Source organism: Fopius arisanus, unplaced genomic scaffold, assembly GCF_000806365.1.
Source record: "Fopius arisanus strain USDA-PBARC FA_bdor unplaced genomic scaffold, ASM80636v1 scaffold00105, whole genome shotgun sequence".
NCBI lineage: Eukaryota > Metazoa > Arthropoda > Insecta > Hymenoptera > Braconidae > Fopius > Fopius arisanus.
In genome coordinates this window covers 228990-248782 of record NW_011887844.1, presented here as the reverse complement: position 1 = coordinate 248782, position 19793 = coordinate 228990, and the positions used below count along the sequence as shown (strand labels likewise).

Here is a 19793-nt window from a genome sequence, read left to right as displayed (position 1 = left end):
GCGGAAGGATGACTCGTTAATTGACGATGAATACGGCATTCCAGATGACAAACAGTTACGTGGGAGTAATTTGACGACCCACAGTAATTTAAAAATTGGGAACGAGCAATAACCCAGTGGAGGCCAATGTGAATTCACTTGCGGGTCAGTAGTGTTTACTTTCTTCGACATGTGATTTTTCAGTAATTCCTCAATAATTCGCGATCCATTAATTGACTGGCTCTTCTCTCCACGTTCCACAATTCCATTACTAATAATTTTTTTAATGAGCAAGATGTAATAAAAATACACTGATTAGGGTTTCACATCTCTCTTTATTACAAAACTGAAAAAAAAAACAAAAAAAAAAAATTCTTCTGTGACAGTAACAAACTTTTGGCTTATGTGACTAGTTATAATACTCAGCGGCAATACTAAATTAGTGTAATGTATGTTGTGTGTTGGAAGTGGAAAAGTCAAGTCTTTGGGGATGAAAAACTGGTGATAACAGTAATAAAGAGAAATTCGTGGATTATCGACGATTTATGTGACAAGACGAGTTTCTTTTCCACTGCCCACACAATTCTTCGCGGGTGAAGTAATTGTTGGAAATAAACAATTGGGGAATTGGGAGTAATAATTTAACTTATACATTTAAAGGTACATAAATATTAAACTATTCGTACAATTAATTATATCATAGTTTGTCTTGGAAGATACGGTATGGCAGGATTTATCTTTTGATTAGGAATAAAATGTATTCTCTGCGGTAATTGATGACTGCAGGGGTTAAGTTATCCCCATTCCTCTGCAAATATTTGTTCTCACTTTGAGGCTCAACACAATAAATTAAATAAGTTTCATCTCACACCTGTACACTAACGTAATGAACCATTTTTTTTTTTCCCGAGGTACCAGAGCCAGACTCCACATTTTTCCAAAATAAAACATGAAAATCTACAACTATTCTATTCAGTAAAAAACATTTTGCGTTTGTTTTTTGTATAAAAAATTGTTGTCAACAGTTTCAGCTATTTCTGGTATTAGATCTAGGGATTTTCTTAATCGAGATCTATCTATTTGTTCGATAGAGAGAGGTGTGTATTTACACGCGACAATTTTACAAATCATGTGCGCTCAATTCACTCTGGATTTCAGTAGCTAAGTGGTGAAGTGTCAAAAGTTGAATTCAACATATCCATTAATTATCGTGTTATCTCGAAAACCAGTGAATTTAGAAGGGAATGGTAAGAGAGCTTTATTGCGGCTAATCAAGTTTTCAATAATAAAGGTCTTTTGTCATTTCCTCCCGAAATTCATATTTTGGGAAATAATCGATGTGCAACAGAACTGCAAAATTCGACTGATTGCTTTACCACTTATCCCCGGAATTTATACATCTGCTGATTAAATTTCCTCGTTTATTTAATTGCTCCGATTATTTACGACTTCCCCAGTGAAAGTGAATGATATGTGACGGCAGGCTGTCAAGATGACAAGAACAATAAATTCTTGTTTTAATCATTAAAAACAGTCCAATAATATTTGTTGAATTATTACTCATCACTGCTTTTCCATCCATGCGATTCGACGTAATTGCAACATTAATTCGCAAATTGAAATGATTGAACGCCGGTTTCAACACTCCAGTCGTTTAGGATTAGTTTTTTCTTCCAGTTATTTTTAATTAACGAAATATAATGACAATCCCTGCCTTAAGGCACCGAGTGGCCATTGTGGTTCTTACCGAACGTAACTTAAAGTAAATTGACTACGATTAAAACGTACCGTATCGTTTTTACATAATGGTGATATATACTATGTATAAAAACCGATTATTTACGCGATTTTTAAACATCCGGTATGTTACAATCTTTGCGAATCGCTTTATCAACATTAAACTGTTTCTTTTGAGATTACCCCAGTTTGGTTCTAATGTTTTGAATGCAATTAACTTGTGATCCTCCTGTCACTCATGTAAAACACAAAAAGAAATTTCACCTAATAATAAAACAGTAAATACTAATAAACAGTTTTTGCACATTTTACAACAGCAGTCGAGTGACGAAATATTTGTCAATTTGATCATTCAATATTCATCTTCAAGATATAAATATAAAATCTATAAAAGTTCATCATCGTTTATACAAACTATTATTTTCACCAACGAACGATCGAATTAACCGAAAATATCTGGTGTACCAGGCATCGGCAGATAATTATTACGCAACTATTTACACTTCCGAGATGATCAGATTGTAGAGAGTGGAGCAACCGAGAGGAAAATAAAAAAAAATACGAATGATTGTATTCATCCCAACATCAACAGAACTAATAATGAAAAGATAAACAATTGTGAGAACACATGTGACGGTACCGTAATCCTATTTATTGCATCGAGACTACCTTTGAGACCAATTAAATAATGCAGCATTTGATTAAAGAGAGATGACAATAATATTCAAAAATTTCTGGCTCTTGCAAATATATTTCTCATAATTTGAGGAGTGATTTTTTTTTTTCGTTCTAACCCGAGATTTTAAATACACATCGCAATTCTCTTAATCACTCTGAGAGTGAGTTATCCGCGGTGAAGTGATTAAAACGTAAGATTTGAATATTTTGGTGGATTGAATACAAAATTATCAGAAGGCAAATTGACGTTTCGAGGAAGAATGTCATGCTGTAGAAAATCCTTCCCACCGAGATAACTCCAGTCGAAAAAATGTAGAGATTCAATGAATCGCTCCATGACTTCCCTTCAGACTCAATAATTATTTACACGCGGGGAAAAAAAAAGTATAACTTTGGTGCAAAAAGCAAATTTACCCCCGAATAAACCTGAACCCTATCTCCCACTACCTGTGAAAATCCGAATAAATAAAAATTGGCCCTGTTTGAGGAATGACGAGTTTACAGTTTAAAGATTCACGAAAAACTTCATTCTGTCACGAGAAAACGTAGAGATAAAAATTAACACGAGACAAAAGAAAAAATAATTGTATAAATCTACTTAAATTAATCGTTGGATGGTTCAGCTTTAGCAGACTCACGCACTCTCGTATACTTGAACGTTGCATATTTGCCTCTAGGACTGTCAAAGGCAATTACTCGATTTTTTTTTCAAACGTCTGACGATTCGATAAAAATGTGAGCATTTCCAATATTTTATGCAACGCATTCGATTCTCACGGAGTGACAAATAGCCCTGAGAATAATTATTTTGTACAGTGTCTTACTCACTCGAGCTTTGAATACCAAATTCTGCAGGGAAACAACGAACATCAGGACTTTGATTCTCTCCCCTCATCACCGATCCAGAGGTACATCTTCCATGATGGGTAAATTTCCAAAATGTTGGAAACCATTTTTAAAAATTCTCCCTCTGCTGGTGCCTGCCTTAGTCTGATCAAGCAGGGTAACATTGTCCTCGAATTCCCTGACCCACCTGGCAGTCTCATTGCCCCAGTGAAATCTGATCTGAGCTGGATGATGATAAGCCTTCTTGAGTCCAGCACTTCTGACCTCGATCCCCTCCTCGGAATGATAAAAACTCTTCTCACAGAAATCCTGTCCCACAAAAGGCTCGAGCTCAGCAACAATTTCCATGAATGTTGGTCTCTCAATGGGCCTCCACTTCAGACACTTCTCCATGAGTTTCAGAACAATCTCTGGAACATTCCTGGGTATATTAACAGTTCCCTTCCTGAGAACATGGTGAAGAACCTCATCATTGGAGAAGCCCTGATATGGTAGCTCTCCAAGTGTGAGAATCTCCCACAGAACAATTCCAAAGGACCAAACGTCAGAGTCAGACGTGAAAACACCATCCGAGAGGTTTTCAGGTGCCATCCACCTGATGGGTAACAACCCCTTCTGTCCAATCTTATAGTAATCAGTCTCATAAATGTCCCTAGCCATCCCGAAGTCTCCAATCTTACACACAAGATCCTTAGAGACCATGCAGTTCCTGGCAGCTAGATCCCGATGAATAAATTTTTTAGACTCGAGATAAGCCATGCCATCAGCAATCTCACTCGCCATCCTGATAATCCTCGATGTATCAGGCACAAATGCTGTGTCTCTGATTCTTCTAAGGTAAGTTTTGAGGTCCCCATTCTCCATTAGCTCCATAATAACATAAGGTGGTACCCCATCACTCACAACTCCCAGCAGTTTTATAATATGATAAGTTGAAAAATTCTTCATAACAGACGCTTCATTCAAGAATTCATTTTTATCCTTATCCGTGCAATTATCAGGAATAGTCTTGATAGCCACTGGGGTGATACCATTGAGAGTTCCCCTGTAAACCATTCCAAAATTTCCAAGCCCCAGCTCCTCGAGAAGCTCCAAATTCTCCCGGGGCACCTCCCAGCTGTCCCTGACGTACTTCGACTCGATATAATCAGGATTAACACTGGCAATGAGTCTCTCCTGTTGTTTTCTCCTCTGACTGCTCCTCCACAATAAAATCCCAACTACAAGAATCACTAGAAAGCCCCCAATAATAATCACGAGAACAATGGTCGTGGTATTGTCCACCTCGAGGCCAATTTCAAAGTCCACTTCCCTGGACCAAGCCCCATCACCACTCAACGATCTCGTCCTGACCCTCGCCCTGTACCTCCCAGGACTGAGATTCCCCACGATCTCCTCCCCTCGAAACAAATGAGCTGGAATGCAATTCGATATTCTGGTGGCATCCTTGACGTCGAGATTACCATAATCCACGTAGTAGGCGACAGTCAAGCCATTGGGTGATCTCGGTGGATTCCAGGAGATGATTACAATCGAGTTATTCACCACTTGGACCCTGACGTTCTCCACATCGTCAGCGTGCTCTCGTTTCAGAGTTGTTGCATTGGTGTACTCCACTGTGGAGCACAGGTGACTCCCATTCGAGAGTGTAACACCACAAGCTGCCAAAGATATCGTGTACGATGAGAAATGCCGGAGGTCCTTAATCAAATACGAATTGCTGTCTGCAGTAACGTTAAATACGAACGAATAGTACGTGTTGTTGTAGATTCTCGTTCGCCTGTCATCCAAGAGATCCCTGCCAGCCTCAATAATATTTCTGTCCCTCTGTGATAAAGTCGAGGATGACGAGCGGCCAGTCAAACTCAAAAAATACGATTCCCCATTGTCGTATCTGTGGAAAGTGCAGTAATTCTTTCGCTCCTGGGGTATCCAACTAATTGTTGTATTGGCTGCACAGTAAATCTGAAAGCTCTCCTCCTTGAGTGGCAGCTCGTTGGTGCAGCAATCTGTCTGCATCGGTGGTGGCTTTATCTTCACCTCGTGAATGGTCTCGAAGCCCTGGCCAGGCTCCAGACCGCGTGTGCAGTAATTTCGAGTTGACAGCTGCTCGATATCGTGAAAGCGAAGGAAACCAGCGATTATGTAGTAACCGATGGGACCATTTGGTTGCTCTGGGGCTTCCCAGGTAATGTTCAAAGTACTCTCGCTCTCTGGAGTGCTGGAGACCGCTGTCGGGGGTGAGGGCACGTCTGCCTCAGTCCTGAAGAAGAGAATTGGCGACTGACCGGTCAAACCATTTGCGTTGTTCCTACTTCTTGCTGACAGGGTTTTAACGTAAACGGCGTAACGTGTGTAAGGCTTGAGATCAATTATTTGTTGCGTAACAAGACCACCTGGGGGGCTGTTTGGAATCTCAACGTCCATTATGTGCCATTTGTTGTGACCGCATGCGTTGTTCTCGTAAGTGATGTTCTGGGTCTCATTGTTTGCTTCTATGTAATTCAGAAGGTAGCTCAGCAACACCTGGTCCTTGGTTGGGGTGTAGACTGTCCACTCTAGGGCAGCTGATGTTGGGCCTCTTGATTTTACTGTCAGATGAATGTTGGTCGTATCGCAGGCGACTTTGTCACCGTTGGAATCGGGCTGGACTTCCATTTCAGTTATGTCAGTTATACCCACTCTCTTGGCAAAACTCGTTATATTGGAATAGCAGAGTTTAGGATTGTAGTGGAAAAAAAGACGTCCGTTGAGTATTTGCACGTTCTGGGTCGGTGGAAAAATGCTCGATAAATTCGGATTGTCCAGAATTACGAGACTCGAGTTGTTGAGATCCAATTTTTCACCCCTGATTATTCGTAACTTCTTGAAAAAACTCAGGGAGGTAATTGGAAATGAGTGAATCACCTTCAGTGAACCTGTTATTTCCTCCACGTCGCCAAATGCATCTTCCAGCTCTTGCATCACCAGGGGATGACTGTTGCGTATTTGGAACTCGAGGGAGCCCTTGATCATTGTCGATCCCTTCAACCTTTGCGCATCTGATATGTGGCGGATTATCTCACCTGGGCGAATTTTTTGACAGGAGCCTTTACAGGGACGACAAGTTGCTTCGTTATTTTCAGTTGCAGTTTCGTACCCTTGAGGGCAATCCGTAATACATGCCCCTTTGAATGGACGTCTTTTAACGTCGTCCTCACCAGTCAGCTGGGGCTCGTGGATTTGAAGGCATTCTTCCTTCGTTATGCATCTTCGAGAGACGTGTGAGTATCTGGAAAGTCACAGATATTTTTTATGTGGAGGAAATACCTCATGAAGTGCCGACAAGGATAAATATTATTTATTTATTTTCCCAGTTTGTTAATCGGTGAGATTCGGAAAAATTGATTTACTCGCTGAACTGTAGAATTGGCTCGGAGAAATCATTAAATTTCCCGAAGGGCTTAATGTCAGGTTAAAATTATTATAATCCACGTCCTCGACATTAAGAATTTATCTCCTCGAAAACCTCAACTGTGGAATAATAATAAAACCCAATCGATACAAGCTGTGCGATCGTCTTGATCTCTGATCCTTGAATTCAAATTGATCTCCAACATTTACGATTATTCGATATCCCAATAAATTCACTTTATCCCAGAGTCCGAGAACCCCAAGAGGTGGAGATACAAGAGTTATTAAAGTTTATCAGATCCCCTTTAAACAACATAATTCATTCCCTGTAAGTGCCTTTTACGACGTTTAAAATTAATATATGACTAAGCTTATCCCATTGGCATTCAAATCCCAGGTCAAGTGTCCCCGGTGGTTGCACACGGTTGCATTTAGCAAATGTTGACTTCCCCATTGTGATAAATTGGGTTCTGGAAAATTACGAGCCACGAACTTAATAATTCTGCTGGTATTAACTTGCCTTTAAATTTATCTCCGATTTTAATCTTCAATATTGATTAGTTCTTATACAACTCCAACACAACCAAAAGATCGACAAATTGAGAAAAATCAGCATTTCAGACTCCTTCTCGAATGTGGAAATTTTATTCAATCGATGAATAAGAACAATTTTTTTCCCTCGAGATCAATGCGCTACAGGTTAAGGATAACAAGTCGACTTGTTTCGTAGATTTTTTTTTTTTTCAAAAAATATCAGTCAATCTGGGAGAGATAATTCAACAGATTCATTCGTAAAAGACGAGAAAATAATACTCACAAGTGTTTGGGGCACTCAGCAATACATTTTCCATTGAGGGTAAAATTTTTACAGACGTAGCAGTCATATTCAGTTGGCCCAGTGCAGCCAGCAAGGCACTGAGGATGGCACCTTGGTTTCTCCGTACTCTGGCAGACGCTCGTCGACCAGCAATGACCATCCGGGCATCCAGAGCAGCCTAGAACTCACAAGTGAAGGCTCAAAAATAACTATTCCCTATATGCGAAATTAAATAAACCGAATTTAATTCAATTTTCACCAATGTACCCCAAAACTCAAAATTTTTTCTGGTAAAAATTCCATTTTTTTCATTTAAAACACTTCAAACTTTGAAATCACTTTTTATCTCGGATGAATAATTATCGATGATGATCGACGATTGAGGGAAATTTTCAATTCAAATTATATCAATTGACCACTTGGCAGCTGAATTAAACGGACGAAAATGAACAGCAAGGTACGGCTAGCCAACAAACGGTATCCCAGCGGGGTGCCAGTATTTCCCCAGAGCAACTTTCCGAGTTTATCACGGGGTACGATAAGGGAATATGCGCCTCGCTAAATTTACCGGACTCAATCTGTGGAGGAACTAAACGCATGTTTGCTTACCCTTGAGCAATGTGCGTATCAATTTAAATGCTAATACCACTGGGGCATTCTAAAGGAGTGAAGGAATACGGTAAATAATTTTTTGGTACATAAATTCTGTTAAAAAATAGAAGTCGATACATTTTTATGAACAATGGTCGTTCTTTCCTGCATATTCTTTTAAATATACACCATCGATTCCCTTGGAGTCGTGAAAATAATTTGAGAGATAATCGTGAAATTTTTTTACTCACTTGGACACGAGGCTTTATTCGCATTATTCTTTATGAAATTTGTGCCAGCTACTACAATTCTCGACCAGTCGATGGTGTCTGCAAAGCAGAGGGAAGGATTTTTTTCCAATCTGACAGCACCTCTAGTTATTTTCGTCAGCTTCGTTAATCCAAGCTGAAAGACAAAAAAAAAAATAACGAGTTAATTGTTGAAGCGAGGCGGAGGTGTCATTCCTGTTTTTGTTATTGACTGACAATCATAACAGATGAGAAGACAGAGGGAGGGCAATGGAAAGGCTAATTCAATTCTCGGCTAATTAACGACAATTGACCCGTTGACGTCGACGGGTCGAGGAGGTTTCGTTGGGAACACACGAAATACGCTGATTTCGCGTGGGAATGGCTGATTAATAGAGACAAGACACCCCGACGAATCATTGGTACATAATTAATCGTATGAGATCGGGATGAAATAAAAATTCCTTCATAAAAAAATTTCCCGCAATTAAATCTAGCCATTTAATTTTTCTAAAGGAGATTCAATAATTAATCTTTCCTTCCTTCATGGATTAGTCAATACATTATGGATTTCAGTGAATTAAGAGGATATTGATAGTTATGATAATTACCTCCTGGACATTTGACATTTCGTACACCATGAGGGAATAATCAGCGAGCAATTTATCACCTCGAATAATAGCCAGATTGGGAAAGAGGTGGCCAATGTTCTTGATACTGCCCACACGATAGAGCAACAAGTACCCTGTTATTTCGCGCAATAGTTCAAACGGTTTAATCGGCTCACTCAGCTCCACTTGCTCCATGAGAACAATTTGCAAAAATCCCTCGATAACACGACACGGTCTCAGCATCTCTAAATGTCCAATATAATTGCGTATGTCAATGCTATGACAAATTCCATCTCCAATGGTGATGTTCTTCAAGGGTCGCTCCTTTTCATGGTGAATGGAGGTCATGTTTTGGGACATCATCGTGGTTTGGTGATCCTTCGGATTCAAAAGATTTCCATCCTTAGGGCTGGAAATTAAATGAGAATATTTCTGTTCCTGCATATTTTATTTTTTTTTATTTTCATTTGAATCGATAAACTTGTTTTATTGGACTGCACAGTTTTTCTTTTTGAGCAATAAAATTCAGACAGACGTCAACGGTGTGTTTTTCCTATTTCCCCACTTTGACAAATTAAAACGATATTAATTCGCCAGCAATGACCGAAGAAAGTCTCCGAAACGTGACGGATATTGTAAAAAAAACATAGAGGAAAGTTGGAGAGAGTCAATTCAAAGGCACCTCAAGCCGAACAAAATTAAATAAAATCACGGGGCAAGTGCTGAAACGGAGAGTTGATTTTCCACACCTCAATAAATACAAAATTATCTCTATAATATCTGAATTCCCTGAGATAATGTCACGAAAGTCTCAGGGCATTTTCTCCACAATTTTTCCGAAAAAGAGGTAATTATCCAGGTGAATTACCAGTTATCAGAGGGACTTATCACAAATATTTCAAAATTCTTGCCCCAAAAAAAGTAAAAATTAAAATAAAAAAAAAATAGGTCAAGTATAAATTACCTGGTGTGATTGATAGCCCGATTATTCCTCATGAGATCCCTATCCTCAGTGATAAAAGTCTGAAATTTTCCCTTATCCGTCTTATTCCTCCCCTTGCCAAACTTCTTATCAAAAATTCTTGCCCCCTGTCCCCGGGCAGGTGTTAAAATGCCCATAAAAACAATGAAAAACATCCCAACACCAATGACCACCGTCAGCTTCCGCGTCCTCATCTTCTCGCTTCATGGACACTATTTTCACTGATTTATTCCCAACGCCAGCACTAACGTTCCAAGATTATTGGGCCGGTGACGCGTCCAACCAGTCCCTACCACCAACTCTTATATTTATTTTCTTTATTTTACTCCTCAGTATTTAAACTCCTCTCTGTCCACCACTTAAATCCAATCGCAATGTGCCTGCAACGATGGCAATCATTCACGTCGCATCAATTATTACTTCTCCACAGTTCCTATCCTTTTTCCCATCACTTTTTTTCTTTTAAATTCACATCCCCTCAATTGCCTATTTAATTCCACACTCGAGTGCATTCAAAAACGTCCGTGAATCGATGAATTCACGCTTCGTCTTCCACACTAACTCGTACAAAAGTTTTTCATTTGAATACGATGAAATAGGCATCACAATTCACTCCACAACTGAAATTACCAATCGTAAATACCACTGTCGAGACTGATAACACAACGAGTTTCTTTATTTTTCCCTCACTTTGACCATTTTTTTTTCTCAATCTCACTTAATTTTTTTTTCTTTTCCTTTCTTATTGCCAGGTTTTGAGGAAAATGGAGAGTCAGAGGACTCGATTATCGTAGCTTCTTGTTGAATATGAAAAATTTCTTGGACTTCATGGTAATGGCTGTGAGTGAGTCTTCAGAGCAGCTCAAGCCTGGAAAATAGAGAATTCGATTATTAGTAGTTGTGGAGGCATAAACCGGGGCAACACCGGTCATTAACGGCTCGCTGGAATGGTGTGGGCAAGAAATACGAGACGATAGACTCTCTTTGCAGTTGCTAAGTGTCTTCAGGTGTTTTCTTTTTTTATATGTATTTTTTTAACGAACTTTTTTGGATTGTCCCGACGGGAGGGCGTAATCACCACGTAAACACATTATTCCCCGGTGTTTAACAAATAGTTGAGATTTTCGAGGGTTATAAATAGTTTAACGAGGGGAAAATGGCCTCTCAGATGAGTGGGACGAAATTATATTGAAACTTTATACGTAATGAGGTGATTTGACTATTTTTTTTGGAAGTTTTGGAATTATTTTTTCCGGGAGGAACTAGCCCAGCCGAATTTTTTGTTGGAAGTGATAAATAAATAATAATAAAATGGGCATTTATATTAAAATTAGTATTAAAACTAATTCTTCGATATTTACGCAATAAAAAAACGAAAAATAGATAAATCTTCAATTTTTATTAATATCTCAGGTATTATTAGAAAAAAATTGAGCAGGGGTCGAAAAATCTCATGCGTAAATGATAAATCCCTAAAAAAATGTGAAAAATTCTGAAATCCAGAGCTCCCACCATTGGCGCCTGAGCTCTAAAAATAAAACAGCCAACAATGCGAGAAAAAAACAATTTCAAGTACATCGTAATCTCAATAAAGCCACTTAATACGATTAATCGAAAATTCCTGGGGCTTGAATCAAGTGTGCCGGTGCCATAAAGTCGGTGTGACAATTTCCCATTGCGTAATGGGTCATGAACGCGTACCAGAATTGAAGAGGAAATTCCCAGGACACATTAATATTATATAGAAAATATTTTTTCTATGAAATTTGAGATGTTGGGAATGACGTACTGCTTGTACGGGAAATATGTTACTATTACTCGTTTCCGTCGACGTATCGGTGGCGCACCAATCCGCCCATTCATAATTTCTCGTGATAACAAGGCGACGAGAAGTTGACATTCCCCTCTTACCCCTTTATCCCCCACACATTCACGGCCGTTCACAGATATTCCAGAATGGGAAACTACCGAGTAAATTAAAAGCCCCAGGCACCAGTTTTTATCGTTCAACACCACATTTTTTCCACTTACTCCCTGAGAAAATTAAAATATATATTGTTTTTCTACTCTTCCCAGAGAAATATTACATCTTCCGTGATCACTCATTTATCTGCATTTATTAATAAAATATAAGTTATCAGTCATGAATATTCAATGAGACTCGCATTTTCTCCGTTTTCTCGGCGTGGATAATTTTTTTTTCGACGAAATAGAAAAAACGCGGTTATCACTCATTTACGTGGAATTCATCTGCATTTTTCCGCTGAAATATTAGTTATCAATTTTTATAATGAGTTTGAAAATTCCGGTCGAAATTTAATTTTTGAAATTAATGAGAACTTTGATGAGTTTTTAAAAATTCAGTGGCAGCTGCTCCTAGAAATGAAAAAAACATCCAACAGTGCATGGAATGACTGAAAACTGCAGGTTATTTGCATAGATAAGATTAAGAATTTCCGTAACAATTCATTTTTAATGAGCAGTTGAAAACGTAAATTGTTTAAACATTCAGATCCTCGTGATTTTTAATAAAATTAATTTGTAGCAATTCTGAATATGAAAACCAGCAATAAAACGAAATGAAAAATGGAACTGATTCTCCAGTGTTTCTATTTATTTTCACACACATAATCCGGATTGAATTTTTGTTTTCATTTTCTCCATTGGTGGAGATCTTCTCTCATTTTATTTATCTCTCTCATTTTATTTATCTCTCTCATTCCCCCATACAAACATACGGTGACGTTTCACCAGGACGAGGTGAACCACTGTTTACTTTTTCCCTTTTCTTTTTGTTTGTGTATTCGCCCCGCCTCCCTCAGCCACCCCCCCAAAATCAATTATCAATCCCGCGTGCTATTGGATCCCCTCAAATATTCGTAAAGAAATAAATCCGGTGTGAAAACCACCGTAAGATTTTCGGTTAAAGTGCAGCCGTCGTTCCCCCAGAGAGTGAGGATCGGGGCCATGGGAATCGGGGCGATTAGAATTAGACGTCTCAGCGTCGCGACGCCCCTCCCTTCCGCCCCCTCTTCCTCCCCCTAATTCCGGAAAACCTCGAGGACCTGAGAGACCCGAGAGAGATGCCCCGTGGAAATGCAGAAGGCGCTTGTGCGTCGTCGTCGTGGAATGCGCGGATGGACCCCAGCATCGGAGAGGGTGCAACACCAGGAGATGGAGCGAGAGAAAAATAGTAAAAAAATAAAATGGAGAGAGAGGGACAGCCCCTCGATTATCGGAATCGCCTTGGTTTTGCCCAGAAGGCAATAACATGCCCACGCGCCCATTTTCAAATGGCTACACGGGAGAAAAATGAGATGAGTGAAATAAGGAGAGAAATAAGAGAGGATAAATAAGGAGAGAAAATGTGGCGGTGGTATGGGGCTGACAGTTCGGGCAAACAAAAGCCCCCCCCGCCCACCTCCCCCTCTGGGTGGCTTATCTTACGTGACAGAAACGAGTAATCGACCGAATTGGATCGAGGCCTTCTGCCTCTGTCTCGGATATTTCTTCTCCATCTCCTTTTACCGCTGAATGACAAAACCCGGATTGTACAGTGCGTACAAATAAAAGCGCCATCGGCAACACGTACATCGCATAACACCAGTGTGGAATTGTTTTTCCGACGGCACGAGTTTCAGAATAAAAGGGACAAGGCGATAACTTACGCAATTGTTATTTTTCCGCGGTATCCGGGTTATGAGGGATTTCGCGGTTTTCGCGGTTTTCGCGGATTTCGCGGATTTCGCGGATATCGCGGATATCGCGGTGTTGGAGATTTTTATTTTGAGGATTTTTCGGGGGATTTTGGAGAAATTGAAAATTGAATTTTTTTTTTGGAGGGGAAGATATTTTCGCGGAAAATTCTGAAGATAGTTTTGGGTTTTGGAGTTTTGGGGTGTTGGTGGTATTTGTGGGGGTCTTTGGCATCATTAAAAATTCTCTTGGAAGTGTATTTATGCTTGTAGATTTGGGGGTGACGTGCATTTCGCATTTGATTGCACCAGACTACGCAGTAAACTCACGTTTAGTGCTTTTTTCTCATGTGTCTGTTTCACTCGGTCCTACAAGTCTTGTGGGACTGTCTTGAGGTTCAATTCGTTGGATCATAAACAAAGTCGTAATAACGGGGTTTATGACGGAGAGGATGGGGAGCCGATGTGAATGGAAAATTGAGGAAACGGGGAATTGAGGGGATACGATTGGACCGATTGGTGGTCGATGCTTTTACGTTGTGGTATTTCTGGCAGTCGTTTGAGTTACGGCGTAGAAAAATCTGATGATCATATCCTTGGATGTTATAGTTGTTTGTTTGAGGCTCGGAAAAGTAGTGCCACATGCAATATTCAATTTTCAATTCAAAGAAATTGGAAAAGAAATTTTGAAATACCGGAAATTTTTGCGAAAATGAAAGATTAATTGCTCGGAAATTTCCCGTCGTGAAATTCAATGTTTTTTAAATTTTCATATCTTCATACCGATTCATTAATTTGAGAAAATTTCAAAGGGACAATTCATTTTCGTAATTCACAGCAAATTTTTCCTGAATTGTTTGAGAATTCATAACGTAAAGACGGAATTCCCTGGAAATTGGTGTGACATTCTCGGTGTAACGTGATCTGAAAAATTCAACATTCGCGGATTTTTTAGCAAGACACGAATAAAATGAACGATTTTTATTGTCACGGAGAAATTCCGATTGTTCGTTTTTCATCCGCTTAATTATTGCAAATGTAAATCGCGAAATACCTCGACGTAACTTGCGCCGGGACACCTGTTTCGATGTCGATAAATCGAAAAAAGACAAGGGACACGAAAACATGTTTTTACCCGGCCATTAGATCCGCAAATTGATGGCAGACGTAAAAAAGTCGCCGATGGATCAATCGACTGTGTACAACACGTTTTATCGGTTCACTCCACTAGAAGAACTGATAAAATAAATAAACTATGCATTAAACATCGAAAAATTGTTGAATTCCCAGAATAACGATTACCTCAATACCAGAGACTTGAACATTCTCCTAAAACTGGACTAATCCCCAGCTGCGAATTTCTTTAAATTTCCCATGACCCTTGGAATGCATTTTTCTGCCGTAAAAAAATCTTCCCGAACTATTGACCCATTATAACCGAAATAAAAAAATTGAAATCGATAAAAAAAAAATAATAACAAATAAAAATGGCATTCCCCTCGAGAACTCACCGGCAAAAAGGCCACGGATGGACGACAAACAATCCCCGAATAAATCACTGGTCAGTAAAAACGTACCGGAAGGAAAAAAAAAAGTCATGAAAGAGCCGATGCCGCAGGGCTTTAGCCCCACGTCATTTTCCCTGGTGACACACACTCGTGTGGAGCACTCGAGAAGGCCTCCTGGAGGAGGTAAGCAGGTTGTCGCACGAGAAACAAACTGGAATTCAGATTATTTTCGACTAACGACTCTCGTCCACCTCACGGGACTGGCTCGTGGCGCACATGCCGAAGGAGAGGCCCAAAGAGAGAGAGACATTCAAGAAATAGTAGAAAGAAAAAAAAAGAACCATCACCGGGGAAATGACAAGCTGGAGGGGAGACCACTATCATCTCGATTTTAAAATCCAGTGGATACCCTCTCACTGGGAAATTACTGTGACGAGCCCACCGATGGATGACGTGAGAGTAATCACGTCGGAATGTTTTTCGTGGATCATTCCTGGGGATAGTCTACCAGGTGAAGAACTTTCTAACCTTCTTGAGGTTGAGTCTCAGACGCGTTGGAGCGTCCTCTGAAATTCTACTCCCGGTCGATTCACACCCACTCCACCCGGTGCTGGTATACGTACACAAATACTCGTGTTACCTGGCTTCACCGATTTTTTAATGCAGACTTTATGTTGTGTGAAGAATTAAATTAGTTGAATTTTTGAATATTCCCCGGATCTGTTGCAGCATAATCGGGAAACTCATGAAAATCAGAAAATAATAAAAATTATATATTGTATTGAAATTATAAATTTCCAGCATTTTTCCGATTCGATTCCAAATATACGTCGCAATATCCAACCAGTAAAACCGTGTGAAATCGTGTTGTTTACGTTATGGAGCAATCTACGCAGAAAATAGAACGCAATTGGAATCTGAGGGTGAAAAAAAGAGGGATGAGAGCATGGGGTGAGACTGTGTATTTTCATTGGGGGAAAAAATTCGGGGGATTTAATTACGCAGTGGATAACGAGAGGTCAGAGAGGCGAGAGGAATGTTTTTAAAATTGGTTTTGTTGTGGACAAAAAATGCCTGGACGTTGATGAGCTGATGCCGGCGGTTAAAAGAAGATTTTAATGATAGGATTTTTTTAATGGTCGTAGCATTTACGATGTTTTCAGGATTTTGGGGGAATGGGAATGAGGGAGAGAGTAAACATCGGTGTTTCGACCCTCTTCCTCGGTTTATTGCGTAGTATGCGCTTCAATGGATTACGTCACACAACGCAGTTGTTTACAAGTCGACATGCTCTGAATTTGGCAATCGAATGAATACCAGAGAGCATCCACTGTTATTACAGAATTCCAACAACACCAATAAAAACCGCCAAATGTCAACAACCCCTCGGCGAATCATTGATTAGTTCTATTCTGACGAAATTCAGTGTAAGGTTGCGTCTTCCATTGTCAGCCACTATTTTTCCAGGGATTCCCAACCCTCTTTACATCCTCCAAATCTCCACCGTACACTCGAGAATAACACAATGACACAACCGAATTTTTCGAATTCTTCAAAAAATTCACAACCCTCACAAAAGAATAAGTCGATTGGCGTCGCTTTAAAAATTTGTGGATCGTTAACCCGTGTCTCCCCGAGTGAAACTCCTTTTGTTGCACTTAACACATTATCACTAATTTCCGAGGTTAGATAAGAGGTGTCAGAGATCGAGGACAGGAGTGACTCCCAATCATTCCAGCCTTAATTCCGAAAAGCCGAAAAAAAAATGAAAAAATTGCGATAATTCCGAGGACGCCGTGCCCCACGTGTTTTCCACGATCGAAACAGCGTCTACTACGTCTGTGGGCATCCTGCCCCCTCGAAACGCCCTCACATTTTCCTCTACCCGTTTTTGTTTTCCTTTTCTTCTTTTCAGAAGACAGACAACCCAACGGAACGGGGCACATGCGCTTTTTTTTTCACGCACTCCCCCCTGTATTTCCTCTTTCCTGCCAACAAATCCCTCCCCCCCCTTCCCCTGTCGCTGACGAATTATTCTCATCTCCAACTGCGTCTCGGGTTGTTTCCTACACCAGTTTATCCTCCATCTCGATTGTTTATGAATTGGATTTTCACGGGTCGAGTGGAGAGGGCAGGTATGCGACCACCTTGCCCCATATTTTTTAATCGTTATTTCCTTCACTCACCCTCTGGTGCGTTGATTTTTTATTTAATCCGTGATCACTTATCGCGAATCTCCTTTCGGTGGGTTTTATTATCACTCTGGTGGATTGTGGTGGTTTTTTGTTTGGTAATTTGGGAAAGGTGTTGGACGACACGAGACACTAAACACGCCGCGCGGTGTACAAGCGTAAACTAACGCATTCGGTTGGACTCGACGATGGGGGGGAGCCGATCGCCAGCGCTCGGGCGTTCTCGGCGCTCGGGCGTTCTCGGTGCTCGCGCATGTTCCCGCGCACGGAAGGGGTACAGGGAAAGAGGGGCGACCATTTTGGCGCCGGGTGGCGTCGGCGATGGCGGCCATGACAAGGGATTTCCATGGGGAAATTATATTTTATGATGTAAGTAAAAAAAAGTACTTCCTAATGAGTGTCATTAACCCTCGAACTCGTTAAAAAGTACTTTATTATGTTGTTATTGTTTGGGTATATGTGGGAAGAAATAATATTTCGTGGTTTATGCCATAAACTTTGTGGCGGAAGTCGAAGGCCAGAAAACACAGAAGGCCAGTGTGTATCACACTCGGAAAAATGAACAATTGGGCCTGACCAGCAGTTACTGATGTCGGGCCCTGGGACTGATTTAGAATTTTTGGGGGGAGGGAGTTTTTTGCGAAGTTCTATTTTTTTTTTTTTCAAACTTAGGGGTGATTTTTTATTATGTTCAGCTGGTTGGCTGTGATGAATTATTGGGAGGGTTTTGAAATTTCTCTGAACTATTCTGGATTTTTTTTTGCTGCAGAAGTGGAACGAGAATCAGCTGTGGAATTGTTCGACATTGGCGTAGGACCTGGGGGGAGTCAACGTGGTGGAAGAGCGGGTTTGGGGATTTTTTGGTGAGTTTCAACTGAGACTAATTGATGAGGGGGAGATGACGGAATTGTCGGGGTGTCGGGGGGACGACTCGGAATTTTTTAAGGTTATCGTATTTATGGTTGAGGATGTTGGAATCGGATCGGACGATTTTTCATAAATTTGATTGATTGACCAACTGTCAGTTTGAATGGCTTATTTGAATTTGAGGAAATCATTTGCTGACATTTGAGAACCTGTCTCTCTACCCATTGTTCGCTTGTATTTGTGGAAGCAACTGTTTTGAAAATAGTCATTTCTGAGAATCGAAAAAAGAATACTCCGGGAAATGCAGAATTGAGGGAGTGTGCGTTTTTCAATTGTATCGACTTGAGGAAATTCCAGGTATAATTCATTTTCCCTGAGAACCAGGAAAAAAATTTTTCGATCCATTATACCTATTTATCAGAACCAAAAAAAATTTTTTTGAGGGAAGAATATCAATTGAGATCTTTTCATAAACAAAATTCATAATTTGCTCAGTATAAAATATCAAAATTCGGTAATGGAGAGTCTCTGTTTTATTGGCTGAACTCTAGTCTCTTCATCAGCCGTTCGATGTCAGGAGAAATCTGACGAGATTTTTTGAAACGTCTTAATTTCCAGTAATCATATACGCGTGACGAATTTTCATCCCAAATTTGAAAAGATAAGACCGGGCAACAACCAAAGGTTTAAATACCATAAATATTTAAATGTTCTATGCAAAATCAATCGTTCGAAGTTGTAATGAATGATATGTCCCATAAATTATTCCAACAACCGTAAATTGTCAGGCAAGGGCATTTCCTCGATCTTCAATTGAAAGACCGTCATGAGATAATGATCAGGATCTGCTTCATGACTGATCCATCAATGTCTCAAGATGTTCTTGATTGAGCAGTTGTAGGAAAAGTGGAAGGCAGGATGAGCATTCCATGGGAAATTGATGTGTCTTCTGGCTTCAGCGATTCATGAAGCAATCGAGTGGGTGATAGTCCCACGAGATAATCATTGAAGTCATGATGAAAAAACGAATAATGCCGAAGAGCAAGATTTTTTTTGGTCACAAATCTGGCAATTATTTTTGTGCCCATAATCATTAGCATTTTTTAAATCTTCATACTCCCCACGATAAAAAGCTCTGAGAAGTTCTCCATCGTTCATTTGATTGTGGGCCCTCCCCCTATCGAATATTTCATTGAACACCTTCTTGAACCCTCGGAGGGTATAACCGAGATAATCAGAGGAGGAGAGTAAAAAAATTACGAGCTGTATCGTTTGCGTTGAACCAAACCGAGTACTGCACAGCTACACGTATATTTATACGAGCCATTGTGCAAATTTACACGAGCCATTGCACGATTATCGCACAACCAAAAAGAATCGTTGAATCGTACTTCAACAGGAAATGCTCAATTAGAAGAAAATATCTGGGCGGAGCGTCGTTATAACAATTTAATTTCTCTGATACTGTATCTTGGATGAAAATAATGGGACAGCGAGGGAATTGAGAAATACGTGATTGCTAGTTTTGCAACTGTGTTGCCGGAATATTGACCATTTGTCGTGGGTAGAATCTACGGGGCCTCCTATTAAAGATGATTTTCTTCCGTCTGTGTCCTGGGACAGCATTAATTACAGTTTATGATATCACT

At 40.1% G+C, this 19793-nt stretch overlaps 1 protein-coding gene across 3 annotated transcripts; it reads right to left on the bottom strand.

The window, feature by feature from the left end:
• Positions 1-301: 301 nt before the first annotated feature.
• LOC105271243 (insulin-like receptor) lies at positions 302-17421 on the bottom strand. 3 transcript variants are annotated; one of them, XM_011312656.1, is made up of 7 exons: positions 17272-17421; positions 10573-10750; positions 9865-10502; positions 8901-9309; positions 8293-8446; positions 7451-7628; positions 302-6511 (listed from the first exon to the last, which is right to left on the bottom strand). In XM_011312656.1, exons 3-7 carry the CDS (start codon positions 10074-10076, stop codon positions 3289-3291), a joined length of 4176 nt encoding a protein of 1391 aa, XP_011310958.1. In that variant the 5' UTR covers positions 10077-10502; positions 10573-10750; positions 17272-17421; the 3' UTR covers positions 302-3288. The 3 variants fall into 3 exon arrangements, with proteins under 3 accessions (XP_011310958.1, XP_011310956.1, XP_011310957.1); XM_011312654.1 differs by having other exon boundaries at positions 9865-10750; XM_011312655.1 differs by lacking the exon at positions 17272-17421 and adding an exon at positions 15614-16916 and having other exon boundaries at positions 9865-10750.
• Positions 17422-19793: the final 2372 nt, after the last annotated feature.

Excerpts from the sequence above, each read along its gene's own strand:
- LOC105271243 (XM_011312654.1), bottom strand. The coding sequence starts at position 10,076 with ATGAGGACGCGGAAGCTGACGGTGGTCATTGGTGTTGGGATGTTTTTC. Across the intron at positions 8,447-8,900 it reads AAATGTCAAATGTCCAGGAG|CTTGGATTAACGAAGCTGAC; the intron begins GTAATTATCATA and ends TTTGTCTTTCAG. Across the intron at positions 6,512-7,450 it reads GCTGAGTGCCCCAAACACTT|ATACTCACACGTCTCTCGAA; the intron begins GTGAGTATTATT and ends GTGACTTTCCAG.